A 23163-nucleotide genomic window follows, 5' to 3' on the forward strand; every position below is an offset into this window, starting at 1 on the left:
TCAAGTTTGTCGTCTCATAAAAGGGCTCCAAGAATTCACAAATTATCATTGCTCTCCCCCATTCCTCATCAGATGGATTATATTTATAAGTTCTATTAACAAATTGGAGGCTAGCAAAAGCTTTTTGATATTTGATTGCACTGTCAAGCATCAAATATGTTGAATTTCATCTAGTTGACACATCTAAACGCAACCCAACACCTATATCAATACCAACATGTTGAACACATTCTTGAAATTTTTTCATTATCCCATCCGATGCCTTTACATATTTCACACTCTCCCTAATTTTAAACAATGCTTCATTGACTACTTTCAAGCCTTCTTGAACAATAAGATTTAATATATGAGCACAACAACGCACATGAAAAAACTCATCATCACAAATCAAGCTACTTTGCAAATGAAGATGGCATTTCAAGATACCTTACATGTTATCATTAGCAGAAGCATTATCTAAAGTAAGAGAGAAAACTTTTCCATCTATTCCCCATTCTTTCAAACAATCAAATATAGTAACAACTGATTCAACTCCAGTATGTGGAGGAGGCATATGATAAAAGTTGAGTAACTTGCTACATAACTTTCAATTTTCGTTGACTAAGTGAGCAATCAAACAAATATAGCCCTCAGAAATAGATGTTGTCCATACATCAAAAGTTAAACAAATTCTATTAGGTACCTTGGCCATCGCTTGTTTAAGTTTCTCTTTCTCTCTCAAATGAATTCTCTGGACATCAGATACAGCAGGCATCACCACATCTGGATTTACATACTTAGCCCAAGCTCTAATCTTATCATATTCAACAAAAGCATCAGACAAGTCATGCTTAATTATGGCTTCAGCAAGCATGTCACGTGAAATCTTAGGATCAAACTTTCTCGCCTTTACTTTCCCTTTATAATCCATTAGCATCTAATGTGGATTAAAAAAGGAAATGAATTTACAAGTGTCAATGTAACGACACAAATGTGAAGTGCCATAATTAGAGCCATCAAGTTTAGGGCTAACCTTATACTCCGTTTTACAACCGTTACAAGTTGCCATTTCTACTCCATCTTACTTTTTGCCTATTTTAGTGAAATAATTTCAAACATTTGAAGTTTCTTTTTTAGCCTTTTTATTCAATTGTTCAAATTCAAATATATGAGATTGAGAGGGAATTTCATCCTCATTCAAAATGTTCACATCATCATCCATATTTATACAGTTTTCAAATGATTGGTCTATCATCGTTACCTTCAAATAACATAAATATGAATAAAAAATATTAAAAATTTACATAAACTGATTGATCCAATTCAAAAGTTGGATTGTAGGCAAGGGTGAATTCATTTATAAAGGAAAATAATTGGAGAAATTAGAACTATCATATCCATCTTGTAGATTTAATTTTATCCATTCTCTAGTGTTAATATATTGTTCATCTTGGAATGACCAAAATTTGCAATTCATTTAAAGGGAAAAAAGATATCATTTTTCTTTTACCTTATTCTGTTATCTTGTTTAGTAAGAGGATTAAATCATTTATGCTAAGGGAAATATATCAAGATTTCAAGACTATTACAACCTACAAGCTACCTTGGCCATCAATCGTGTTAGTGAAACATTGGGCGAAAACATGAACAAAATAAATAACTTGAGTTTTACACTGAACATGACTTCATGCAGCAACAATAATAAAGTTCAAAACTCTTACATAGAACATCTTAGTTTAGTAAAATAACTGCTACAAATGCTTATATATTCTTTATCATAAGATATGGAAATGTCCAGTAACACATCACAATTCACAAAAGTTAAACCACTTCTAACATTTTTAATTTTCTCTACAAAATTATTGTTAAAAGTTATTGGAGGTTTACCTAGGCTGTCGGAGGTGGGTTAGGTAGGAGAAAACTCAGAGCACTAGGTAGGATCGCAGGAATGGTGCGATCTGTGATTTGTGATGGCCAATGGCGATGGGAGTGAGAAACGTCGGAGACTCGGAGCGGTGACCGGCTGAAGGTGACCGGCGATGGGTGATGCATCGATGCCGATGGTCGAATGCTGGAGGGGGAGTGAGAATTGAGAAATGAAACCGAGAAGGCTACTAAGCAAGAAGTCGAGAAGCTGTAGTGAGATTTTAGAAGGCGAGGCAAGAAGTCGAGATTCTCAAGAAGCCGCAGTCAAGAAGCTACAGTCTAGAAAGCGAGAAAAAAGGCCAGAACTCAGAACAGTTGAAGTTGTTGAACAGAACAGATGGCTAGGGTGGTGGGGGATTTAGGGATTTGGGGTTAGCCGGTTAAGACTTAGGCGGAGGTTAGGGACTTAGGGTCTTGGGCCTCTTGGGTCTTACTTGGCTAGTGGCACTGTAGCATTGTTTTTAGCCCACCGGGCTGGCTCGCCCTAACTCAGGTCAACCCCCTAATCAAACGGGCTAGCCCATTTATGCCTAGTTATAATATGGGCCTAAATTTTCAGACCCAACTCACCCTATATTTAATAAAAAAATGGGTCGGTTCAATGGGTCAAGCCCATATTGACACCTATAATGTTAGGTGGGGTCACTTCCAACCACTTATTTGGGGTTGCCTTTGGGTGTTAATCACAATTCAACATCTTTTTGGAGACTAGTGTTGGATAGGGTCGAGGCTAAACTTGCAAGTTGGAAGGCAGTGACTCTTTCTTCACGAGAAATAGTAACATTACTAGGGTCAATATTGGTAAATTTGCTAATATTGTATATGTCCTTGCTTCAAATTCTGATCAATTTGAAAAATGAGCTTGAAAAAATGCAAAAGAGATTCCTATGGAGGTACAAAAGACAAAAGGAAGATTCATTACATTGGGTGGAAAAAAGTGTGTAATTGCATAGAGTGTGAAGGATTAGGGGTGACTGACTTGGAAATGAAGAATAAGGCATTGCTAAACAAGTGAATTTGATGATTTAGGGAGGAAAAAGATAGTTTGTGGAGAGAATTTTTGATTGAAAAAATTGGAAGTGATAGTATTGTTCTTTTGCCAAACATTAGTGTAAACAGGAAAGTGTCAACTTTGTGGAAGAAAATTATTAGCCTCTTTTCTTGTCAGTTAAAATTCTACTACGCAAGTATACGTATTGAATAGATAGTATATAAGGAAGCAGAGTATTGATCTCACAAAGAATTGATATAAAATTTTACTAAGTACTAAAATTAGAATAATTTAATCTTATTCAAACAATCAAATTCAAATAGCTAAATTAATTAGCTAAAACTAATTAACCAAAATTTATACTAAAAAGAAAAATCAAAGCAACAAGATAATTGGGTAAAAATCAAATCAAACAAGCCTAAAATTACAATATCCCTCACACTTCATTAAAATCTTAACTCTCTTCCTTAACTTATTTCAATGGATTGAATTGCTAATCTAGAGTCTTTAATAATTTATAAGGGTCTCTTGATTCATCTTATAAAAATATCTGTTTTAATCAAAACACTATATCTCTATGTGAATTGAAATTAAAACAGACTCATTAAGTTCAGGCTTTAATCTGGCTGTGTAAGTTTTATAGGTATATCCCTATCCTATATGCAAATCAATTAATATGATCATATGCTATCCCAATTTTAGTCTACACTAAACTCCCTTTTCTAAGTTTGTTTAGGTTCCTAAATCAATTTAATTGGTGATCAAGCAATTAAAAGCATTAAGAACAAATTGGAATAAACAATTCAAATCTCATTAAAGATAAACAAGAAATAGATTAAAAGTTTAGATTACATGTGAGTTCAATTGCAATCATAAAAAAATAAATTTAGCTCATAATGTCAAATAAAACTTCATCCAAAGAAAATTAACCATTAATCCAAGTCAAAGAAAATAAAAAAAAAACACAAAAGTAGAGAGAAAAAACTAATAGTTGAAGCTTTATGCTCTTGATTCTCTCTCTATTTTTTGGCTTTCTTGCTTTGTTTTTGGCTCTTTTTTCTCCATAATAGTTGCTTGTTGCCTTCTTCTAAAAACCTCTGAAAAAAGGCCCTTTAAATAGACTCCAAAAGCCCTAGCTTCCAAAATCCTATAAGCTTGTTGTTTTTGGAAAATATGTTGAGCGCCGCGGCTCTCATTTTCCAGAGCCACTACTCTCAAAGGTTCTATTCAATTTTGTTCTTTTGGTGCAGTACTTTCACTTTAACAAAGATTTTGGCCACTTTTCGATCAGAACTGGGTAAAGTGACAAACATCAAAGTTATAACCTTGCCTCTTAGATTTTTAATGGTTTAAAAATCATGTCATTTGGACTTCTTTAGTGGGAGATAAGCTTGAAAAACCGAAACATATGCAAACAGAGCAATAGTCCATTATGCACCTTTCTTCACCAATTAAAATTATTTTTGATCCTACTCCTACAAAAATATAAAAATAAATATAAATAACATAAAACTAACATTATTAACTTAAAATAAACATTTAAACATAAATTAAACTAAACTAATAAAAAAATAAAAAAAAACTAAAACTGATCCTAAATCTAGTCTAATTTACACTAATTAGATATTTAATTTCCCGTTAAATATATGTATTTGATGCACTCATCATCACTCTGACTTAACTAATTTTTCTTCCCAATACAATCCAACATTAGTTATGCTATTAGCAATGGTGAAAATTTGAGGTTTTGGCAAGACGAGTGGATCGAAAGGAACATTTTGGCGCAATCCTTTCGAAGGATTTTTGCTTTGGTTGAAAATGAAAAAAAAAAAAAAGGAAGATTGGTGAATTCGGGAAATGGGAATAGGAAAAATGGATTTAGAATGTCAAACTTAAGAGACAACTCTTTGATTAGGAAATTACACAATGGCAACTTCAAAAGGTGCTGCGAGAGTTTTAAATAAGCAAAGAGTTAAAAGATGAACTCATATGTGAAAAAGAAATAAATGGGAAATGCACCGCGAAATCTTTCTGTAAGTACACACTTACCACTGCTGATAATATTGATGAAATTGGAAATATGTTTGGGCAAATTTGGCCCTTTATAAAGTCGAGATCTTTGTTTAGCAATTATTGCAAGGTAAAATTGGAGTCAAGGATGAACTTATTAAAAGAAGAGTTAATGTAGTGTGTTTTGTGTAATATAGAGGTTGAATCTTATGATCATCTATTTGCCAGATGTAAAGAGACTTGGAAAGTGTGGGTTGGGTGGTGTAGGTTTTAGAGTGTGGTTTAGGTATCCCTTGGAAATGTTAAAGGGATATTGGAAGCATGGAACAAATGCCAACTAGGAAGGTTAAGCAAAAGGACTTAGAAAATGACATTCTTTGTAATGGTATAGTCTATATGGAAAGATAGGAATGAGATGGTCTTTAAAGAAGTGAGCGAGATGCAGAAAGATGTTTGTTTATGGCTAGAATTAGAATGGTTAAGTAGGCAAATGCTAAGTGGCCTAAGGAATTTCTATCAGTGTTGAATGTGTATAGACAACTTGCTATACAAGGTCAACAACAAAATAGAAGACAAGAAAGAAATGGGATCGATTGGGAGTAGCCTCAAAATGGACAAATGAAATTTAAAGTCAACAGGGCAGCAAGGGGATGCTCGAAGGCAACTGGAATAAGAGGTTTTTTGAGAGACTCAAGGGGGGGAAGTTAAAGCCTTATTCTCTAAGTCAATTGACATTGTAGATTCAAATCTCGCAGAAGTATTGGCAATAAGGGAGGTTTTTCTCATTTTTACAACATCATAGTGGACAAGGAGTCAATGACTTCTCATTGAGAACGGCTCAAGTAATACAGTGAAATGGATCAAAGGTGCAAACACGACACCTTGGAGAATGAAAAAATCGTTACTGCAAATTGAGAGAATGAAAAAAGAATTGATTGGGTGGGAGGTAAGACATGTTTTGAGGGAGGCCAATTAAAGAGCGGATAATCTTGCCAAAGAAGGAGTTTTTCAACAAATGGATACTTTGAGAGTGTTTGAGTAAGCTTTGGAGTTTTCTTGCTGGTTATGTCTCTGTTGAGTCATTAATGTGTATAGGTGGAGCTGGTTGCTTTCAGAGGGAGAACAGGATGCTTGTTTTTTGTTCAAAGCTGGAGTGTTTTACTAGGTACGATTGAGATTGACAAGTTAGGAATTTTATCTTTGAGTTTGGGGAAATAGGTTGTGTAATTTTGTTGATCATTGGTGGATTTACTTATATATGAATGTTGGGGTTGGGGTTTAATTCCCTGAGTTTTTTTTTTTTGTTAAGTTAGGGATTGTTTTCTTGTTACTTACTTTAGTAGGGTATGAATTTTGTGAAGTGTTTAGATTTAGGATATGATGTTTTTAAAGGTCATGTGCTAAGCTAAATTCTTTCTTTTCTACACATGTTTCCTGATGTAAAGAGTAAGGGGATTTCTATTCCCTACTTATGAAATGAAAGTCATATTTTACTTTTTTTAAAAAATTAATATTTAACTTAAAATGTTAAAAAATTAAATAAACCATATTTAACTTTAAAATTTTTTAACTTAAAATATTAATATTTAAATTATTCAATACCATTAAAATTAAAAAAATTAATAAAATCATCCAATGCAATTTGATATTTTTATTTATAAATTGAATACATTTTACTAACAATTATAACAAAAATATTTTAATGATCATCATTTGATGAATACACATTTACAAATATAGATTTTAGATGTTTTACACAAATTGATAAATATTGATATTGTTATAATGTTATAGTAAAAAAAGATGAGATGGAAATCTTTTTGAAAATTAGAACTTGCTTTCATTACAATATAGAGTTAAATGTTTGAAAAAAATCATTATAGATTTTTCCATTTTTATTTTCAATCTTAATTTTAATATAAAAACTAAACGATGCTATTATTTTGTAATCAATTCTTATTTATCATTTCAATATCCAAATAACTCCACTGTTGATAGTGAAAAATATTTATTACGAGATGATCCAAAAAATAAAAAATACTTTTCATAAGATGATCCAAATAATAGAAAATATAAAATTTTTTTATAAAACATTTTACATAAAAAAATTTCTCTCTAATAAATTATTGTTTGATTACCAAATAAATTTTAAATAAAATTCTTTGTACACTTAACAGATATATTTTTTGAGATGCAAACATGAATGGTAACACCCCACGTATTCCAAAGATATTTTTTCTTATCATTGAATGAGGAAGGAAAGTCAATAAGTTGGACAAGGTTCAATTCATGGAATAATATTAACCTCTGGGTTTCTCCCAATATGTGCATTAGCCTGTGAAGCCAGGTGTCTACATCCAGGACCGAGAACGATGGTCTCATCGGATGGCATGACCACCATTGCTTTCTTCGTACTTTTGTTGTTGCTGTTGCCATTACTATTACTACTGTTGCTTGCTTTCATGACCATGAAAAAGATTCATGCCATGCTTTTTTCACGCACGATATGAATTTTTTTTATTTTTTAATTTTTTTTGTAAAAAATAGGAATTTGTAATGTGATATGAATAACAAAATAAAAATTTATAAAAGGATACAAAAATGAGAATAGAGTCTAATTTGATGTTTAATTTAAAATTAATTGATATTAAATAAAAAATTAATTAATTTTAAATTAAATATTACATTACAAAAGTTCAATAAAACAAATACTATTTCAAAAAACAAAAAAAAAAAAAGAATGCCCATAGTTTTGGACATTCAAGATTCTGAGTAAACAAAATCAAATTTGTCCTAAAGCATCAATAAATGAAATATATATCATGATTCATCAAATTTTTCTTCTTACAAATAATCATGATTGCAACCAAACACTTTTAAAAATATTTTCAAATTAACTACTTTAAAAATGATAAAATATTCAAAAAATCTTTAAACTATTTAAAAAAATATAAATAAACTCTTATTGTTTTATTGCATTCAATAAATTTTTAACTTTTATTTTGAGTTAAATAAACCATTATAACTAATGGTTAATTAACTATCATTAATAAAAACGTTCATTGTCATTTTATAATCACATCACCATCCATTATATGACATGTCAACATATCATGTTAGTGTCAAGTCAACATTACGTAGTATAAAATGATTAATAATATTTTAATTCTAAAATCATTAGTCATAAGAGTTTATTTAGTTTAAAATATAAAGACTTATTTTGTTCAGAATAAAAACATAAGAATTTAATTAAATGTAGTAAAAATATAAAGACATATTTAAATTTTTAAAAATAATTTAAGAGTTTTTTTTAGATAATTCAAATCTTATTTGGTAGTACAGGATACCTAATTACAAGATACCGATTTTGACATCTTTAATTAATAAATGAAATATATATTACATATCAAAATTTTTCTTGTTGTGAATAATCATGATTGCAATCAAACGCTTTTTTAAATATTTTCAATTTAATTGCCAAAATACCATTGTTTTTGTTTTAGCAAAAACATAGTTTTGCAAAAAGGAAAAGAGAAAAGAGAAAAATAAAAGGGAGAAGGGAATAAAAATAGTAAATGAGTGGTATAAAGTAATCATTAATTACGGATATATATATATATATATATATATATATATATATATATATATATATANACAATATTATACTTTTTCCATTTTTTATATATATTTTAATATTGCAAATTTATTTTTTAATATTAAAATCTATTAAAAATAATATAATAAAAAATAATAGTATATGGTTCAAAATCCCCATAAGAGGAGGGTAGTGGCAGCAGCCTAGCATATGTCAAAACATGGAAAAAAGAGAAAGAAAAATCATAGTACTGATTAAAGAGAGGGGAAAGGTATCTACGGCGGTCACAAGATATTGTCTTTTTCTTTTTCACCTAACAGGAAATGCATTTCACTCAAATTTCAAATAATAATAGTACAAATGAAGGGGGGATACAAAGATGATCATATTTCATATCATTATTAATACTACTCTTCTTTTTCTTTTTTTTTTAAATTAAAGTCTTTAACCACACCAACGTTTGCGAAATTTATATTTTGATTTTTTTCCCCGAAGCCCAACAATGAACTCACTTTTTTTTTTTTTTTGTTTTTATCTGATCTTCCGTTGACTGGTTAGTGAGTTGCCTCCGTGGATATGCTGTGTAGCACAACGGTTTCCACAGTGAGACCTGGCCCGAATCCGAAAAGGACGCCCCACTCCAAGCCTTCGCCGGTGGTGGGCTTCCCTTGCTCCAGAGACTGCTTTCTCATCTCATCCAAGATGAACAACACACATGCACTTGACATGTTGCCGAACTCACTCAGCACATGGCGGGTCGCCTTGAGTTTCTCTTCTTTGAGACCCAGTTTGGCTTCGACTTGGTCCAGAATTGCAGGGCCACCAGGGTGAGCGATCCAGAAGATTGAGTTCCAGTCATTAATGCCAATTGGAGAGAATGCTTCGACCAAGCTTTTCTCTACGTTCTTTGAGATTAATCCGGGTACATCTTTCAACAAGTGGAACGTGAGGCCGACTTCACGTAAGTGTCCGTCAATGGCTCCATCTGAGTCTGGCAAGATTGTCTGAGCTGCTGATACAAGCTCGAACAGTGGGCGTTCGATTTTGGTATCAGGGTCGGCGCCTACGATGATGGCTGCAGCGCCATCGCCGAAAAGTGCTTGCCCCACCAGGGAATCCAAGTGCGTATCAGAGGGTCCACGGAAAGTGACGGCCGTGATCTCGGAGCAGACCACGAGAACACGAGCGCCCTTGTTGTTTTCAGCCAAGTCCTTGGCGACTCGGAGCACGGTTCCACCAGCAAAGCATCCTTGCTGATACATCATGAGCCTCTTAACAGAGGGTCTCAGCCCCAAGAGCTTGGTAAGTTGGTAGTCTGCACCAGGCATGTCTACACCAGATGTAGTACAGAAAACAAGGTGGGTGATCTTAGATTTTGGCTGTCCCCATTCCTTGATGGCCTTTGTTGCGGCTTCTTTCCCCAGCTTTGGCACCTCCACCACCACCATGTCTTGGCGCGCGTCAAGAGATGAAGCCATGTAGGCGCACATGTTTGGGTTTTCCTTGAGGATTTCCTCAGTCAGGTACATGTAACGTTTCTTGATCATTGATTTGTCACCTGTTGGGAGAAAAGCAAAGATTATACATGGAAATCCTCCGGAGGGAGTGAAAAAACCAATGATATCACAATATATATATATATATATATATATATATATATGTTTATATCATATTCACATTCCTCGGACAAGATAAAATATTATATCTTGATTGGATTTATATATTTTCGAATCCCAAAGAAAGAAAATAAACGATCAGAAGGTAGCTAACCACTTGAAACAGTCACATGCATGAATGAGAAAATAAACATAGATAGTAGTAACTAGGGAATGGGTCTATGAACTAGTAGCACATAAAAAATATACGTACACATGCGCTTGAATTTCTCTTTGAGCTCGGTCAAGTGTTCGCTGTTGGTGATACGGAAGTAGTAGTCAGGATAGTCAGCCTGGGAAACGCAGTTGGGAGGAGTGGCGGTGCCAATGGCGAGGACGGTGGCTGGACCCTGGGCTCTTTGGGCCTTTCTGATCTCCTCAACGGAAGCCATTGCCATTTTGGGTGGTTGGTTGACGAGTAGCTAGCGCTCCCCAAGTTCAAAGGATGAAGGAGATAACAAAGTCTACTTGAGTCCCCTTTAAGCAAGGGGGAAATGAAAGTGAGGGGTGGAGTAGTGGGATTTCTCAAGTATACTGTATCGTACTGGGAAAACCCGTATGTTGGTGTGGGAATTGGATGGAGGCCCTGGGCGGGGTTTTATATGAGAAGGGGTAGGTTGGATGGACGGGCAGCTGGAGGCCACGTGAGTGTGCGGTAGGCTGCTCCAAGAGGTGGTAGCTGTGCTGCCACATCTCTGTTATATTTCTTTCTTTCTATTACTCCACTCCCGTTTACGTCTGTTTCTCCAATTTCAAGTTACATGATGCAATAACATTACTATTTCTTAATTTATCTCCATTATTAAGTATTAAAAGAAAACAAAAATATCAATGATCAAGTAATTACAATATACATTCAATTTAACATTTTTTTTAAATGATCAACTTCGGATGATATATAACAGATTAGAAAAACAGGAAACGTTGCAAGATGGCCACATAATTTTTTTAGTGCCAATCATATGCAATTGTACCTCAAATTTGTTTCATTTATTGGTTGTTTTTTTGAAAAGTCAATTTATTGGTAATTAATGTGGTACATCTGCAAATTTATGAATAAATATGTTTCACAAAATACAATTAGATCAGTATCCCAGCAGAAGTTGGACTCTGTTAGCATGCTTGACTAACTGGTTTGAATTGCTGCCTACCATGATACAGAACTTTTTTTTATCTTATAGTATAATCATTCCTTGTGTTGATTGGTTAGGTTTACTTGTTCGTCTTGGGTGATGGTTTTGTGTGGCCGGCCATGAGTTATTTGTTGGTTGGTTTTGGACCAATTGTAGTTCGGGATTTTATTATAATATATATATATATGTATGTATATACGTTCTCGACCCACATGGGTTATATATGCATGTATAGTAATATACTATATGGCCGGATTAGACTTGTTTCTATTTTAAGTTAAATTAGATTTTCTTAGTCCAACTGAGATTATGATTTTCTCTTTCATCTATCTTTTTCATTTTTTCCCTGTTTTCAGTAAGATTATTGCACTGTTTGTGTTTTAATTCGTTAATTTGTTGTGTTAATACATCGTTTAAAACGGATGTTTTGTTTTGATGCATCGAGAATGATAAATTGTTTTATGTAATTTGATATATATCTATTTTTTTAATATAACGTATTTTTTTCATTAATATTTTTTAATAGAAATTTTGTATTTTTTTTATTTTGTCTTCCCTTACTTTATTGAGTTGGGTTTTCCAAATTAATATATGGTTGCAAGAAAGCAACAGCAATTTTTTTTTTTTTTAAAAGTCAGGCAAGAAAAAGACTTAAGTTGTCAATTGGGTGTAGACAAAGAGAAGTCCTTTACAAGAAATTGATTGAAGCAGCATCAAAATATATATACATAAATTAAGAAAGAATCCATGATCTCGATAATACAATAATCTTTCCTTTGTCGGTATTGCTGCTGCTGCTCCCCCATCTCAATTTTTTTTGCCCAATTCCATCTCTTGGATGGGATGATGCTGCCAGAATTTATATGAACCATTTGATCATAATTAATGACAATCTTATGATGTTTAATCGGGTAAATTACATTTGTAATTTCAATTTTTTCATATATAATAATTGAGTTTTTTTTTCCTTTAAATTAGTACAATGTGATATAGATTCTATCTTAAAAAGAGTTACCTGTTAATTTTAAAAGAAGAAGATCATAATATAAAGTAAATATTAATGTTTTTTTATATCATTTCAAAAAATTACTAATGGATCGCACTATATACATCATAATGCAAGATGTTCATTGGGCTCTCTTTGATGTCATTTCATCTTTTGATGGTAATTTACAGTGTGAAAATGATACGGTATCCAGGCATGGTTTGTAGCATTAAGGGAGGCTTTTCATGTTGGAGAAGAAATAAATCAAAATGTTGAAGATAAAATTGCTGTTAAGTTGCTGAATTTGTGTCGTAGTGGGAGGCTTGGACATTATACTCTAGACCCACTTATTTTCTGCAACACACTGTGATTGTTTGTAAGTTATACATTAATAAAGCATTCGAGTTTTTAATATATTGATTGGTGTATAATTTTTTTGTTTAAAAAGTAATATTCGAATTTCTTTTTCATTAATTAAAAAAAACAAATACTAATGTTTTTTTCTCAAGAATAATTAATAAGTTGGAACAATTAGGTAATGCATGAATGCTCTAATTAGGAAATGCATGGAATTATACTACCATTTTAGTGGTAATTAATAATTAGATTTTGCACTGATGTAAGTAAATGGAACTAGTGCACCCATTGTGGAGAATAGATATATAATGCGAAAGGGACTTTTCAGTGGAATGGCAAGTAGCCAAGAGGAGAGAGAAGAGATGAAAGAAAGCAACTGCCATGCAGAACATGGGAAATTAAATTTTAGAAAGAAGAGGAAGATGGGAGGCAGCCAGCCCTAAGGTTTAGTATCTGTCTTGTGGAATTGTGTTAGGTTAACTTGTTCGTTAAGTGTTTTGTGCCCCATCGGCCACGAGCCAAGAGGCTAGTCTTCCTTCACTCTCTGTCTCTCACCGACCCTTCCGGCCTCTTAAATTAGCTAGCTTCAAATAAATCTTATTATTATACTATATATATGTTAAGCTTCAACATCTGTCATTCAATTAAGACAGTAAATAAAACTTTACTTTTATATATTTTTTTTGTAATATATATATATATAATGTCAAGTTCAATCAAATCCTGGTCCATGCATCTTTCACTTAACCTCTTTATGTTTTTTTTGTCCATTAAATGACCATTTTTTGATGTAGGGCCTTTGTTTTTTTTTTTTTTTGTAGAATTTAAGGAATAAATTTAATTTAATTTGATTTGATTCTTTCTTCTTTATTCTAATTTTTTGTAAATAAAAATTTTAATTTGGTCCAAGTACCTCATAAGTTTTTGTACTATAAGTTTTTTGACAATTTAATTCCTCTACCTGAAAACTAGATAATTTAATCTTTCTATTTAGAAATTAATTACAATTCAATCCTTTTATAATTTCGTCTAAATTGACCGTTAATAATGCTAACATGTCAGACAAAAAAAATATCATTTGAGTTTTCTTTTTCTTTTCTTCTTTATCCAACACTAAGTCATTTTGATGAAATTATTTAAAGTACATTTAATTTATTTTTCCATTTTTCCTTCTTTCCTTCTCTCTAGCTCTCTTCTTTTTCTACCTTGCCCTTCTCTTCCCAAGGCCGACCCCTAAACCTAGATCTCGGTCGCCGGCAACGATTGCTATCGGTCACCAATCTCCGGTCGTCGAAAAGTGCAGTTGAATTTTTTCTTTATCAAATAACTTTCATTAAAAATAGTTTTTGATAAAATTTATTCAATTTATATATAAAAGTTCTTATTGCATTCATAATTTAAGGTTTAATATTACGAAATTTCAAATATTCAGTTTGCACAAACGTGACAACAAATATTAATACGTGTAAACGAATGCAAAAGGTGCATGTATGATCTTCCGGTTCTCTCTGATCCTAATGAGTGACGAATCTCTGGCAAGTTGAACTCCGAACACAAGAACTAATTAACAATTTGCAAAACCTTGCTGTTGGCAGTAGCCAGGGCAGGGGATGCATCAATGGATAAGTAAGTACCCGTTGTGAGCCAACTGATCCGATGACCGGAGATCGGAATTGCTTGATTTGTTTCGTCTACTTCTATTGGGAATTATGTTTAAGTTCTGTGCAGTGATCTCCACAAATTTGGTAAGAAAACTCATCAACTGTTGAGATAGTCACAGACCAAGCATGCATTGCTTATATCTATCTCATCTTCTTAGTTAGCATTGTCGTGCAGGTAAAGAACAATCGGGCATGCCTCTTGCGTGGTGCTGACATTTGTATTTACAGTCGTGAATCAACTCTCTACCTTCTTATATATAAAAACCTGAGAACCATGGCTGAGGAAATCCAAGAAGGGTAGCTGCTAGAGGTTGAGAAATAAATGGGAATGGCTCCAGTTCGTCTGGGATCAAACGCAGTGGCTCAAGTTGCAGCACTGCTCTTGCTGCTATCCATAGGGGTGGCCGCAGCATCTGCACAACTCAAGACCCAGAATCCCTGGGCGCCAAAAAAACTGGGCGATTGCCAACCAGGCGTCGACGGCGCCGTCAGCTGCGAAGTGAAATGTGATTTGCTAGGCTGCATGGCAGGATGTCAAACAAGTAGCCAGCAGGGATGCTTCCTAGACTGTTTAGCCGAAAATATTAGTTGCAAGAGTACCTGCAGCGTTATTCCATTTCCACCAGACCCATCGCCACCGCTAGCACCACCAGCATCTCCAGCACCTCCACCGCAGGCCTGAATGAATGGATGAACGGATGGCGTTTCTGTATTACGTCTTTATTGCCAACAACTGCATGTCTCTGAAATAAATAAAAATGATAATGAGTAGCAATGCCACTGGACTAGTCTTCTATAGAGCTAGTGTTTCCATAAATTGATTTCTACGTAGATTGTGTCTTGAACTGTATTGTATCATGGATTAGGGGAAGCAAAAATATGTAGTAAATAATACTGTTTTTGCAATAATATCTGATGATTGTGCCAAGGCCAGGGACATGCATTAATATTTTCTTTCTTGTTGTAATCAGTGTGCGAGTATGGGCAGGACTCTGACACTAAAGATGACAAAGAAACGCCATTGCTAATTGCATAATGAGAACACAACCCCTGTTTGCCTGCTTACCTCCATCTGATACCACGTCAAAACAGGAAACTTCCCGATTTCTGGTGTGCCTTCTGCTCCATTAAAACCAAACCCATACCCAAAGTTTCAAGATCTCGCAGAGCTGTAAAATTCACATCACGGTGTACTAGAATGATACACCTTTTATGAACCTTTGAAATGCATTTTACAAGATTAAACCATGACAGAAAATCGACTCTGTGCCATTAGTATTTACACAAATCATATTATCAAATAATTCAGGAAACTGGGTATTTGATCCCACGACCGGTACAAACTGAATCCAGGAACTGCTGTGTAAAGACAAAACCCGTAAGTTTGCAGAGAAAAAATGCTACGGAGAAAAGACAAAATCATGGCTTCTACACGAATCACGATTTCACACTATGACAATGGTGGATCTCAAACTGTGGTTTTGGTACATAAAAGTTTTTCTCTTATGGTGATACAATATTCAAATCTGTCCTCAGTAGACAATTGGATCAAAATCAAGCCAGGGATAAAAGAATCCAATCTACAGCACAGCTTATATCTCAGTTTTGTGTTGTTACACGGCTTTGCTTCTCCTCCATACCCGACTGAGAAAATCTTTTCCGAAGAACTTCTAGAACATTTTCTATCTTTACACCTTTACGCCTTAGCAAAACCATGGCATGGTATATCACATCTGCCATTTCTGAGGCAGTACGTGAATTGTCCTCTTTCTCCTCGAGTGTTCGGCACAACTCATCTGCCTCTTCCCTGCATGAGTACATATAATTACATGATTACATGCAAAAGAAAGGCTAACATGCTAAAGATTTAATAGGCATACAGCTTAGTCATTTGCTGAATCTTCACAGGAGGGAAACGAACAACCATGCTGTTCATTTGTGGTTTAACACTGCTTTCCTTGTTTTTTTATAAATATAACCAGATCTACTTTCTACAATTTCTCCATGAAAATATATACTAGCCAAGTTAAAACTGACTACATTACCGTATCTTTGAGCACAACAAAGTTTCGTCAAGCAACAGCCGTTTAGTCCATGACGGCTTTCCATGCTGTCCTGCTAACTCTGATTCTCGTTGGGAAATTGTAGATTCTAATGAGTACAAAGTTGTCAGTGCCAAGTTATTTTCTTCAACCTGCCATTGCAAACTAAGTTCACTTACAAACTTGCAAAATAATACCAAATAATGTAATGTGCACTTGTTAAAGATTAGAGCTGCTTACTTCTTGCTCCTTCAACAGATCACTTATTGATGTGAAATAGCACGTCTCCGAACCTGTGTGGCATGTAGGGCCATCTGGCTTCCCAAGGTAAATTATCTGAAAGATAATTTTCAGTTAAGTTAAACAAAATGAATTAAGCAATCAACAAAAATGTCATACAGTAAGTTGTTTAGAACATACAGAATCACGATCACAATCAACAAAGATGTCATGAACGTTGATGAAATTGTTGGAAGTTTCTCCCTTTGTCCACAATGCTGCCCGTGACCGACTGAAGAATGTTGCCTTCCTAGAAGAGAAGGTTGTGGCTAGAGCATCCCTGTTGACAAACCCTTGCATTAATATGGCTCCCGTGTCAACATTTTGAGCTATAGCCACTGCTAAACCTTTGTCATCCCATTTTATACTGTCCAACAACGTATCAACCTAAAATTAAAATTTTTAGATATTCAGGTCCTCCCACTTAGATGTGTGGTTTTTCCATATATACAGAAGAATTCTGAAAAAAGAAAAGACATAAAAAAACCTAAGATAGTATATAAAATTCACAATACCTAACCATAATCATGCCTCTGCATGGTGAAAAGTACTACAACATCTTCACAAGACACTAGACAGATTTTAAAAATCAAGGTAGGTTGAACTAATCAGAGGCATGCTCTTTAAGAACAAAATATGGAAAATCATAAATAATAGAGATAGAGGGCAAACATCTGAAAACAAAGTGGCTTCACTAGTCACCAATCAATAGCTTAGTAAATCCAAGTTGCAGACATAGCACAGGTTATGGATGCTAATTAAACAATCATGTGAAAGAAAGCTAATATTCCCAAGGCAATTTTTGTCCTCTGATAACAGTAGATACAGAGCTGTGTAAGTATAAATCTGTACATTCTTTTCGGTATGGTATATAAGAAAATCAAAGATGAATAATTTTGCCAAATCTAATGATGGATAGAATACAGAGGTGTCAAGAGATGTAGTGTCCAGATGTAGCTCAAATACTAACTAAACACATAGTACTGGGCAACGATGAACTCCTTCAAGGGACGGATAACAGACAGATTGAAAACCCAAACCATCTATTCCTTCCCTATCTTTTATTTTCCAGACATGTAACAATCCCTACCACAATAGATAAGATAGGCATCTGACATATGTCTGGTTAATTCTTAGGTACTAATCGAAACATAATACATGTAAAAGAAGGCTGCAGTAGGGGTACTAATAACACTATTGACTGTTTTTAGGCATTTAGCTTGGCCTGCAAAATGCCTGATTAGATAATATTCAATACTAATCCTGATAGGATCTGTTGGTTAACCCCCAACCCCATATCCAATCTGTGCTTTTGTAGAGTTATTTAAATTACCAATATCTTGATAGACATAGCATTCAGTTCATTCACATAATACCATAACATTAACAAACAGACAATTCTACTAAAAACGGTTGAATGTTTCATCGAAGCACATGCACGTCAATACATGTATAACATATAAAACCACACTAAAATAAGTACCTTTGATTGAAGGTCGATATCTTTATCTAATTTCCTCGAAGAAGCAAAGACAATAGCATTTATCTTCTTCTTGTTCCTGAATCTACCACAAACTCCAGTAGAAAACAAGCTGCAGGCTCTGAAAGGAGCTCTTACAGGTTGAATACAAGGGAAAGATGAAACCGCCATCTGAAAGAACGAATGTAAATCCTCTATATTCTAGCAATGTCTACATCAAGCTCATCCTGCAAATTAACAAAAAAAGAAAAGAAAACAACTTTACCAACTAACTAAAAAGCCTGAAGAATATTATTCAAAAAAGGACTGCAAGTTTCTTTGAAATGCTAAATTGAGGCAAAAAAAGGACAAATTTTAGTTCACAAAATATGTAGTTGCTCCAGGGTTGTACCACAGCAAGAGCAAAAAATAAGCTGAGGCTGAGATTTCCTGGAAAGCAACACACTTTCTATTGCTTCAAGGGAACGAGTCATGTGGGAATCAATCAAAATCCACACTGACCAGATTGTGAAGCATTTTAAAGCATATAGAAGAAAAAAAAGAAAGAAAGGGGCATACTTTTACAGTTTTGAACTGAGTAAAATGTTAGCGAAGTACCGAACCCAAAATGAGAGACACCATACTCGGAGACTCAACTCTTGAACAGCCGCCACACCCTGCACTTCACACTGCAACAACTGCCGTTTTATATAGAGAGCACTTCAGTCGTGGCCTGTGGGTACTCTAGGGTTTTTTCATTATTAAACGGGAAATTTAATGAAAAAGAAAAAGAAAAGAAAAGAGGAGGGCCTGATATGGGCCTAGGAGGTCTGTGGTGTCAACTCAAGCGGTTGGATTCCGAGTGGACTCGAATCTTTAACGTTGTTGGACGCACAAAACTCACGCTACAAAGAATCTGTGTCCCTCCCTGCCTCCCTCCCCCAATCCCCATCCCCAACAGGTCCACTATTACTACTATTAATCAAAACAAATCACAAAAAAGAAATGGTAAATTTTTCTACCTCGTGGTAGTCGTGGGCATGGTTATAGGAGTATTTTTCTTTCTCTTATTCCCCATTTTTCTGGAGTTTTCTTCTTTTTTTTTTTTCTTACAGTACTTTTACTACTATAATCAAAGAAAAAAAAGATAAAATAGCTTATGATGGATTAATGAATTTCTTTCCTAGATAAAAAAACAAAATGGGAAAATACATAGAATGAAATATCCCCTGGCTCTGGTGGCGCCCTGCTCACTGTGTTGCATTGCGAGTTGTGTCTTGCACCGTCCCTTTCTTCACAATCACAATTTTATTACACAACCAAAAACCCAAAAAAGAAAAAGGAATTTACTTTTAAAGTTTCTGTTTGTATAGTTTTGTGATGGGCACGTTGTCCTTTGGGGATGTGGGCGGTGATTCTCCTCCTCTGCCTCTGCCTCTGTCTCTGCGGGGATTGCCGATGTATGAATGAATCAATCAACCTTCATACCCCTTTTCAATCCCACCTGGACCTTGTGATTTCCTTCTCAGTATCTCTCCCCTCTTTTCCACGGTAAAGGAAGGAAAGAAAAAAGTTTTTGTTCCCTTTTTGACACAATCAAACTTCTCGCTTGTTCTTCTTAGTCTTCGTCTTCGTGTCCTGTTTCCATTCCTCTTTTCCGTGTTGAATTTGACCCTTCATTTCGTTTTCACCTCGATCTTTTCTTGCTCTCCATACTCCAATATATACGTACTTGTCCCTGTGCTTTGATGGGCCTTTGTTGAATGTTGATTATCATTCCTAAAGCCTTCAGCTTTTGATCAATTTCGAGCCCTTTTGCATGCTAATTGAAGATTCCTATTTCATTTCATTTCATTTAGATTCTCAACTGCTTGATTGCGTTTCCTCATTTCTGATTTTGATCCGTACCTTTCTCATAGTTGAAGCTTTTGGGTATGGGAATCTATGAGATTGGAATTAACCGTAGGAAGAGCTTTTCATTGTAGGTGTGGCGGTTTTATGCTGGTTTTTTCTTAAAAAATGGACGCTAATCCCACGAAAGCCAAGGAACAGCGAGCACGCGGCTGCAACCCCGTCAAGAAACCGGGACCAGTCACGATGGACCACGTTTTGTTGGCCCTTGAAGAGACCAAGGAAGAGAGGGACCAGAGAATTCGCAGTCTCTTCAATTTCTTTGATTCTGCCAATGCCGGCTTTTTGGACTATGCCCAGATTGAGGCTGGTTTATCTGCTCTCCAAATTCCCTCCGAGTACAAGTATGCAAAGGATTTGCTTGACGTGTGTGACGCTAACATGGATGGCCGGGTGGATTATCAGGAGTTTAGGCGCTATATGGATGATAAGGAGCTCGAGCTTTACCGTATTTTTCAAGCCATTGATGTTGAACACAATGGTTGCATTTTGCCTGAGGAGCTTTATGATGCTCTTCTCAGGGCAGGTAACATTTACTGTTGCATTTAATTTCCTCAATTACTAATTATTTTCTTGTTTCATCCACCACTTCAGCACTCCTCTAGCACCTTTACTCGTCTTTCTATTGGCTGATTTAGTTTCTCTTTGTAAAGATTGTTGGGAGAGTTGACTGTATTTTGTTGTTTACCATAAAATTTTTTCTTCATGTGTAATTACTAGTAACTGGATTTAGCTGAAGAATTATCTTGTTCATACCATGTCTGTGATATCCCTGCTACTGTCTGCCTTTTCCCTGGCGTAATGGTTGCTGCTAACTGCAAGCAAAGTGAGAAATTCATCTGTATGTAGAATAACCAGACTTTATTCTTTTTCTATTACGGTTTGGCTTGACTTAAATTAGTATACTGACTAATTGGTTTTCTAAATACACATTTATTGATTACCATGTGGTAGACTAGAACTTGTAGGCACTTGCTTAGTGGAATTTAACTTTTACTGTTTTTGTCATCTAGCTACATCAATTAGAATCTAAGCTAATCCTACTTCTGCTTGTTCAAAGTGCGCTCTGTTTACAAATTCTTCTTCTTGGCTCTTTTACTTGATTTATGTGATGAGCATAACTGAAAATGCTCGCAGAAAAAGCTTCCCTTTTGGCTGTTTGTTTCATTCTATAAGCCACGCCAGTCTCTCTTTTGTAGGAATTGAAATTGACGATGAGGAGCTAGCTCTGTTTGTTGAACGTGTGGATCAGGATAATAACGGAGTTATAACGTTTAAAGAATGGAGAGACTTTCTTCTGCTCTACCCTCATGAGGCAACTATTGAAAACATTTACCATTACTTAGAAAGGGTATGCCTTGTTGATATCGGAGAACAGGCTGTTATCCCTGAGGGAATTAGTAAGCATGTACATGCAAGCAGATACCTGATTGCAGGTGGAGTGGCTGGGGCAGCATCTCGGACAGCAACTGCACCTCTTGATCGTTTGAAGGTTGTTTTGCAAGTTCAAACTACACGAGCTCATATCATGCCAGCAATAAGAGACATATGGAGGGAAGGAGGAATATTGGGATTTTTCCGTGGCAATGGATTAAATGTCTTGAAAGTGGCACCTGAAAGTGCCATCAAGTTCTATATGTATGAAATGCTGAAAGAATTTATCATTAAAGCTAAGGGGGGGAAAGATAAGGCAGAAATTGGTGCTGCAGGTCGTCTAATTGCTGGTGGCTTAGCTGGTGCTGTGTCACAGACTGCCATTTATCCGATGGATCTTGTAAAAACCCGATTGCAAACATATTCTTGTGAAGGTGGAAAAATTCCTAACCTTGGAGCATTGTCTAAGGATATATGGATTCAGGAAGGACCCCGGGCATTTTATAGAGGACTTGTTCCATCTCTTCTTGGGATAATTCCTTATGCAGGCATTGATCTTGCTGCATATGAAACTTTGAAAGATATGTCCAAGAAGTATATTCTTCAAGACAGTGGTATGATTTTATGGACCCTAATTTAGATGCCTTTTTCCTTTCATTTTGCTCCTATCTTTATTGTTCTTGTTATTCGTGTTTTCCTTAATGAATTTGGCTAAGTTCTCTCCTTTTACACTGGCTTCAGTCTCATCAATTTCTTTTCACATCTGCCTTCATCTTATTTTGAAAATTCCATTTATCCTTGTAGAACCTGGTCCTCTTGTACAACTGGGATGTGGCACAATATCTGGAGCTCTAGGGGCAACATGTGTCTATCCATTGCAGGTTGTCCGAACAAGGTGAATCAGGCTTTTCATTCGTAAGTAAAACTTTTTCTTTTGGGATTTAATGCTGTGAGCCTAATTCTAATTCTGCTTGTGGCTTTCAGAATGCAGGCTCAGCGCCCTAATACAGGTGCTGCTTACAAGGGAATGTCTGATATGTTTAAGAGAACATTTCAACATGAAGGGATTAGGGGTTTCTACAAAGGATTATTTCCTAATTTGCTCAAAGTTGTTCCATCTGCAAGCATAACATACCTGGTTTATGAGAGCATGAAAAGGAGTCTGGATCTGGAATAACAAGTTTTGGTGCTGTGTCCATGCCTGTGATTGACATTGTTGCGTGTATAGTTGGAGTGGTGGGGACGGTGACGAAAAAGATTGTTTAAGAGAATAAGGTTACTAATTGAGTAGATTATAGCATTGTTTTAGATTATAATACACATGCCATTCTAGCATGAAATACACTGCAAGGGCAAAATTGGCTTGCCCCGTCATTCTTGACAGCTTGAAGCTTCTTTCAAGCTTTATTTGCGTTGGTTGATTGTTCTATGATAAAGAAGCATACAGAAAAACTTCACTTGAAGATCGATTTTGTAATTCTTTTCTTGGCTGCAATTTTATCAGAAATTGCTATGCCATTAATAAGTCTGCTTGTCTTCCTCTTCACCATTTACACATGCTAGTGGTTACTACTTACTGATGATTTCTATCACACTGCTGCTAAGGTTTGTTTCTCATTTCATTCAGTGGGATAAGTTGAGTTTTGGCAAGTAGGAGCATGATAGATGAGATGTTTGATGTTGAGCTGAACTGCTATGTTCCCCACAAGAAGCCTTTGGATGAAAGTTTCATATTTGTAGAGGGAAAAGAAGAGGGTTCATTCCTTGCTTGCCCAAGAGGGGAAAAACAGCAAAGACAAATGGAAG

At 35.1% G+C, this 23163-nt stretch overlaps 3 protein-coding genes across 5 annotated transcripts; 1 reads left to right on the forward strand and 2 right to left on the reverse strand.

The window, feature by feature from the left end:
* Window positions 8796–10742, reverse strand: LOC18601149 (chalcone synthase). The gene is made up of 2 exons (XM_007031990.2): window positions 10371–10742; window positions 8796–10059 (listed from the first exon to the last, which is right to left on the reverse strand). Exons 1-2 carry the CDS (start codon window positions 10552–10554, stop codon window positions 9056–9058), a joined length of 1188 nt encoding a protein of 395 aa, XP_007032052.2. The 5' UTR covers window positions 10555–10742; the 3' UTR covers window positions 8796–9055.
* LOC18601150 (histidine biosynthesis bifunctional protein hisIE, chloroplastic) lies at window positions 15541–19040 on the reverse strand. 2 transcript variants are annotated; one of them, XM_018119648.1, is made up of 6 exons: window positions 18652–19040; window positions 18097–18320; window positions 16755–17000; window positions 16575–16670; window positions 16338–16486; window positions 15541–16099 (listed from the first exon to the last, which is right to left on the reverse strand). In XM_018119648.1, exons 2-6 carry the CDS (start codon window positions 18262–18264, stop codon window positions 15892–15894), a joined length of 867 nt encoding a protein of 288 aa, XP_017975137.1. In that variant the 5' UTR covers window positions 18265–18320; window positions 18652–19040; the 3' UTR covers window positions 15541–15891. The 2 variants fall into 2 exon arrangements, with proteins under 2 accessions (XP_017975137.1, XP_017975138.1); XM_018119649.1 differs by having other exon boundaries at window positions 18691–18853.
* Window positions 19210–22910, forward strand: LOC18601151 (calcium-binding mitochondrial carrier protein SCaMC-3). Of its 2 annotated transcripts, XM_007031992.2 has the most exons (5): window positions 19215–19623; window positions 20058–20509; window positions 21183–21971; window positions 22162–22252; window positions 22342–22910. In XM_007031992.2, the coding sequence occupies exons 2-5, from the start codon at window positions 20092–20094 to the stop codon at window positions 22532–22534; spliced, it is 1491 nt and encodes a 496-aa protein (XP_007032054.2). In that variant the 5' UTR covers window positions 19215–19623; window positions 20058–20091; the 3' UTR covers window positions 22535–22910. The 2 variants fall into 2 exon arrangements, with proteins under 2 accessions (XP_017975097.1, XP_007032054.2); XM_018119608.1 differs by having other exon boundaries at window positions 19210–20509; window positions 22162–22272; window positions 22342–22438.

The sequence above is a fragment of the Theobroma cacao genome, chromosome 4 (assembly GCF_000208745.1).
Source record: "Theobroma cacao cultivar B97-61/B2 chromosome 4, Criollo_cocoa_genome_V2, whole genome shotgun sequence".
Classification (NCBI taxonomy): Eukaryota; Viridiplantae; Streptophyta; class Magnoliopsida; order Malvales; family Malvaceae; genus Theobroma; species Theobroma cacao.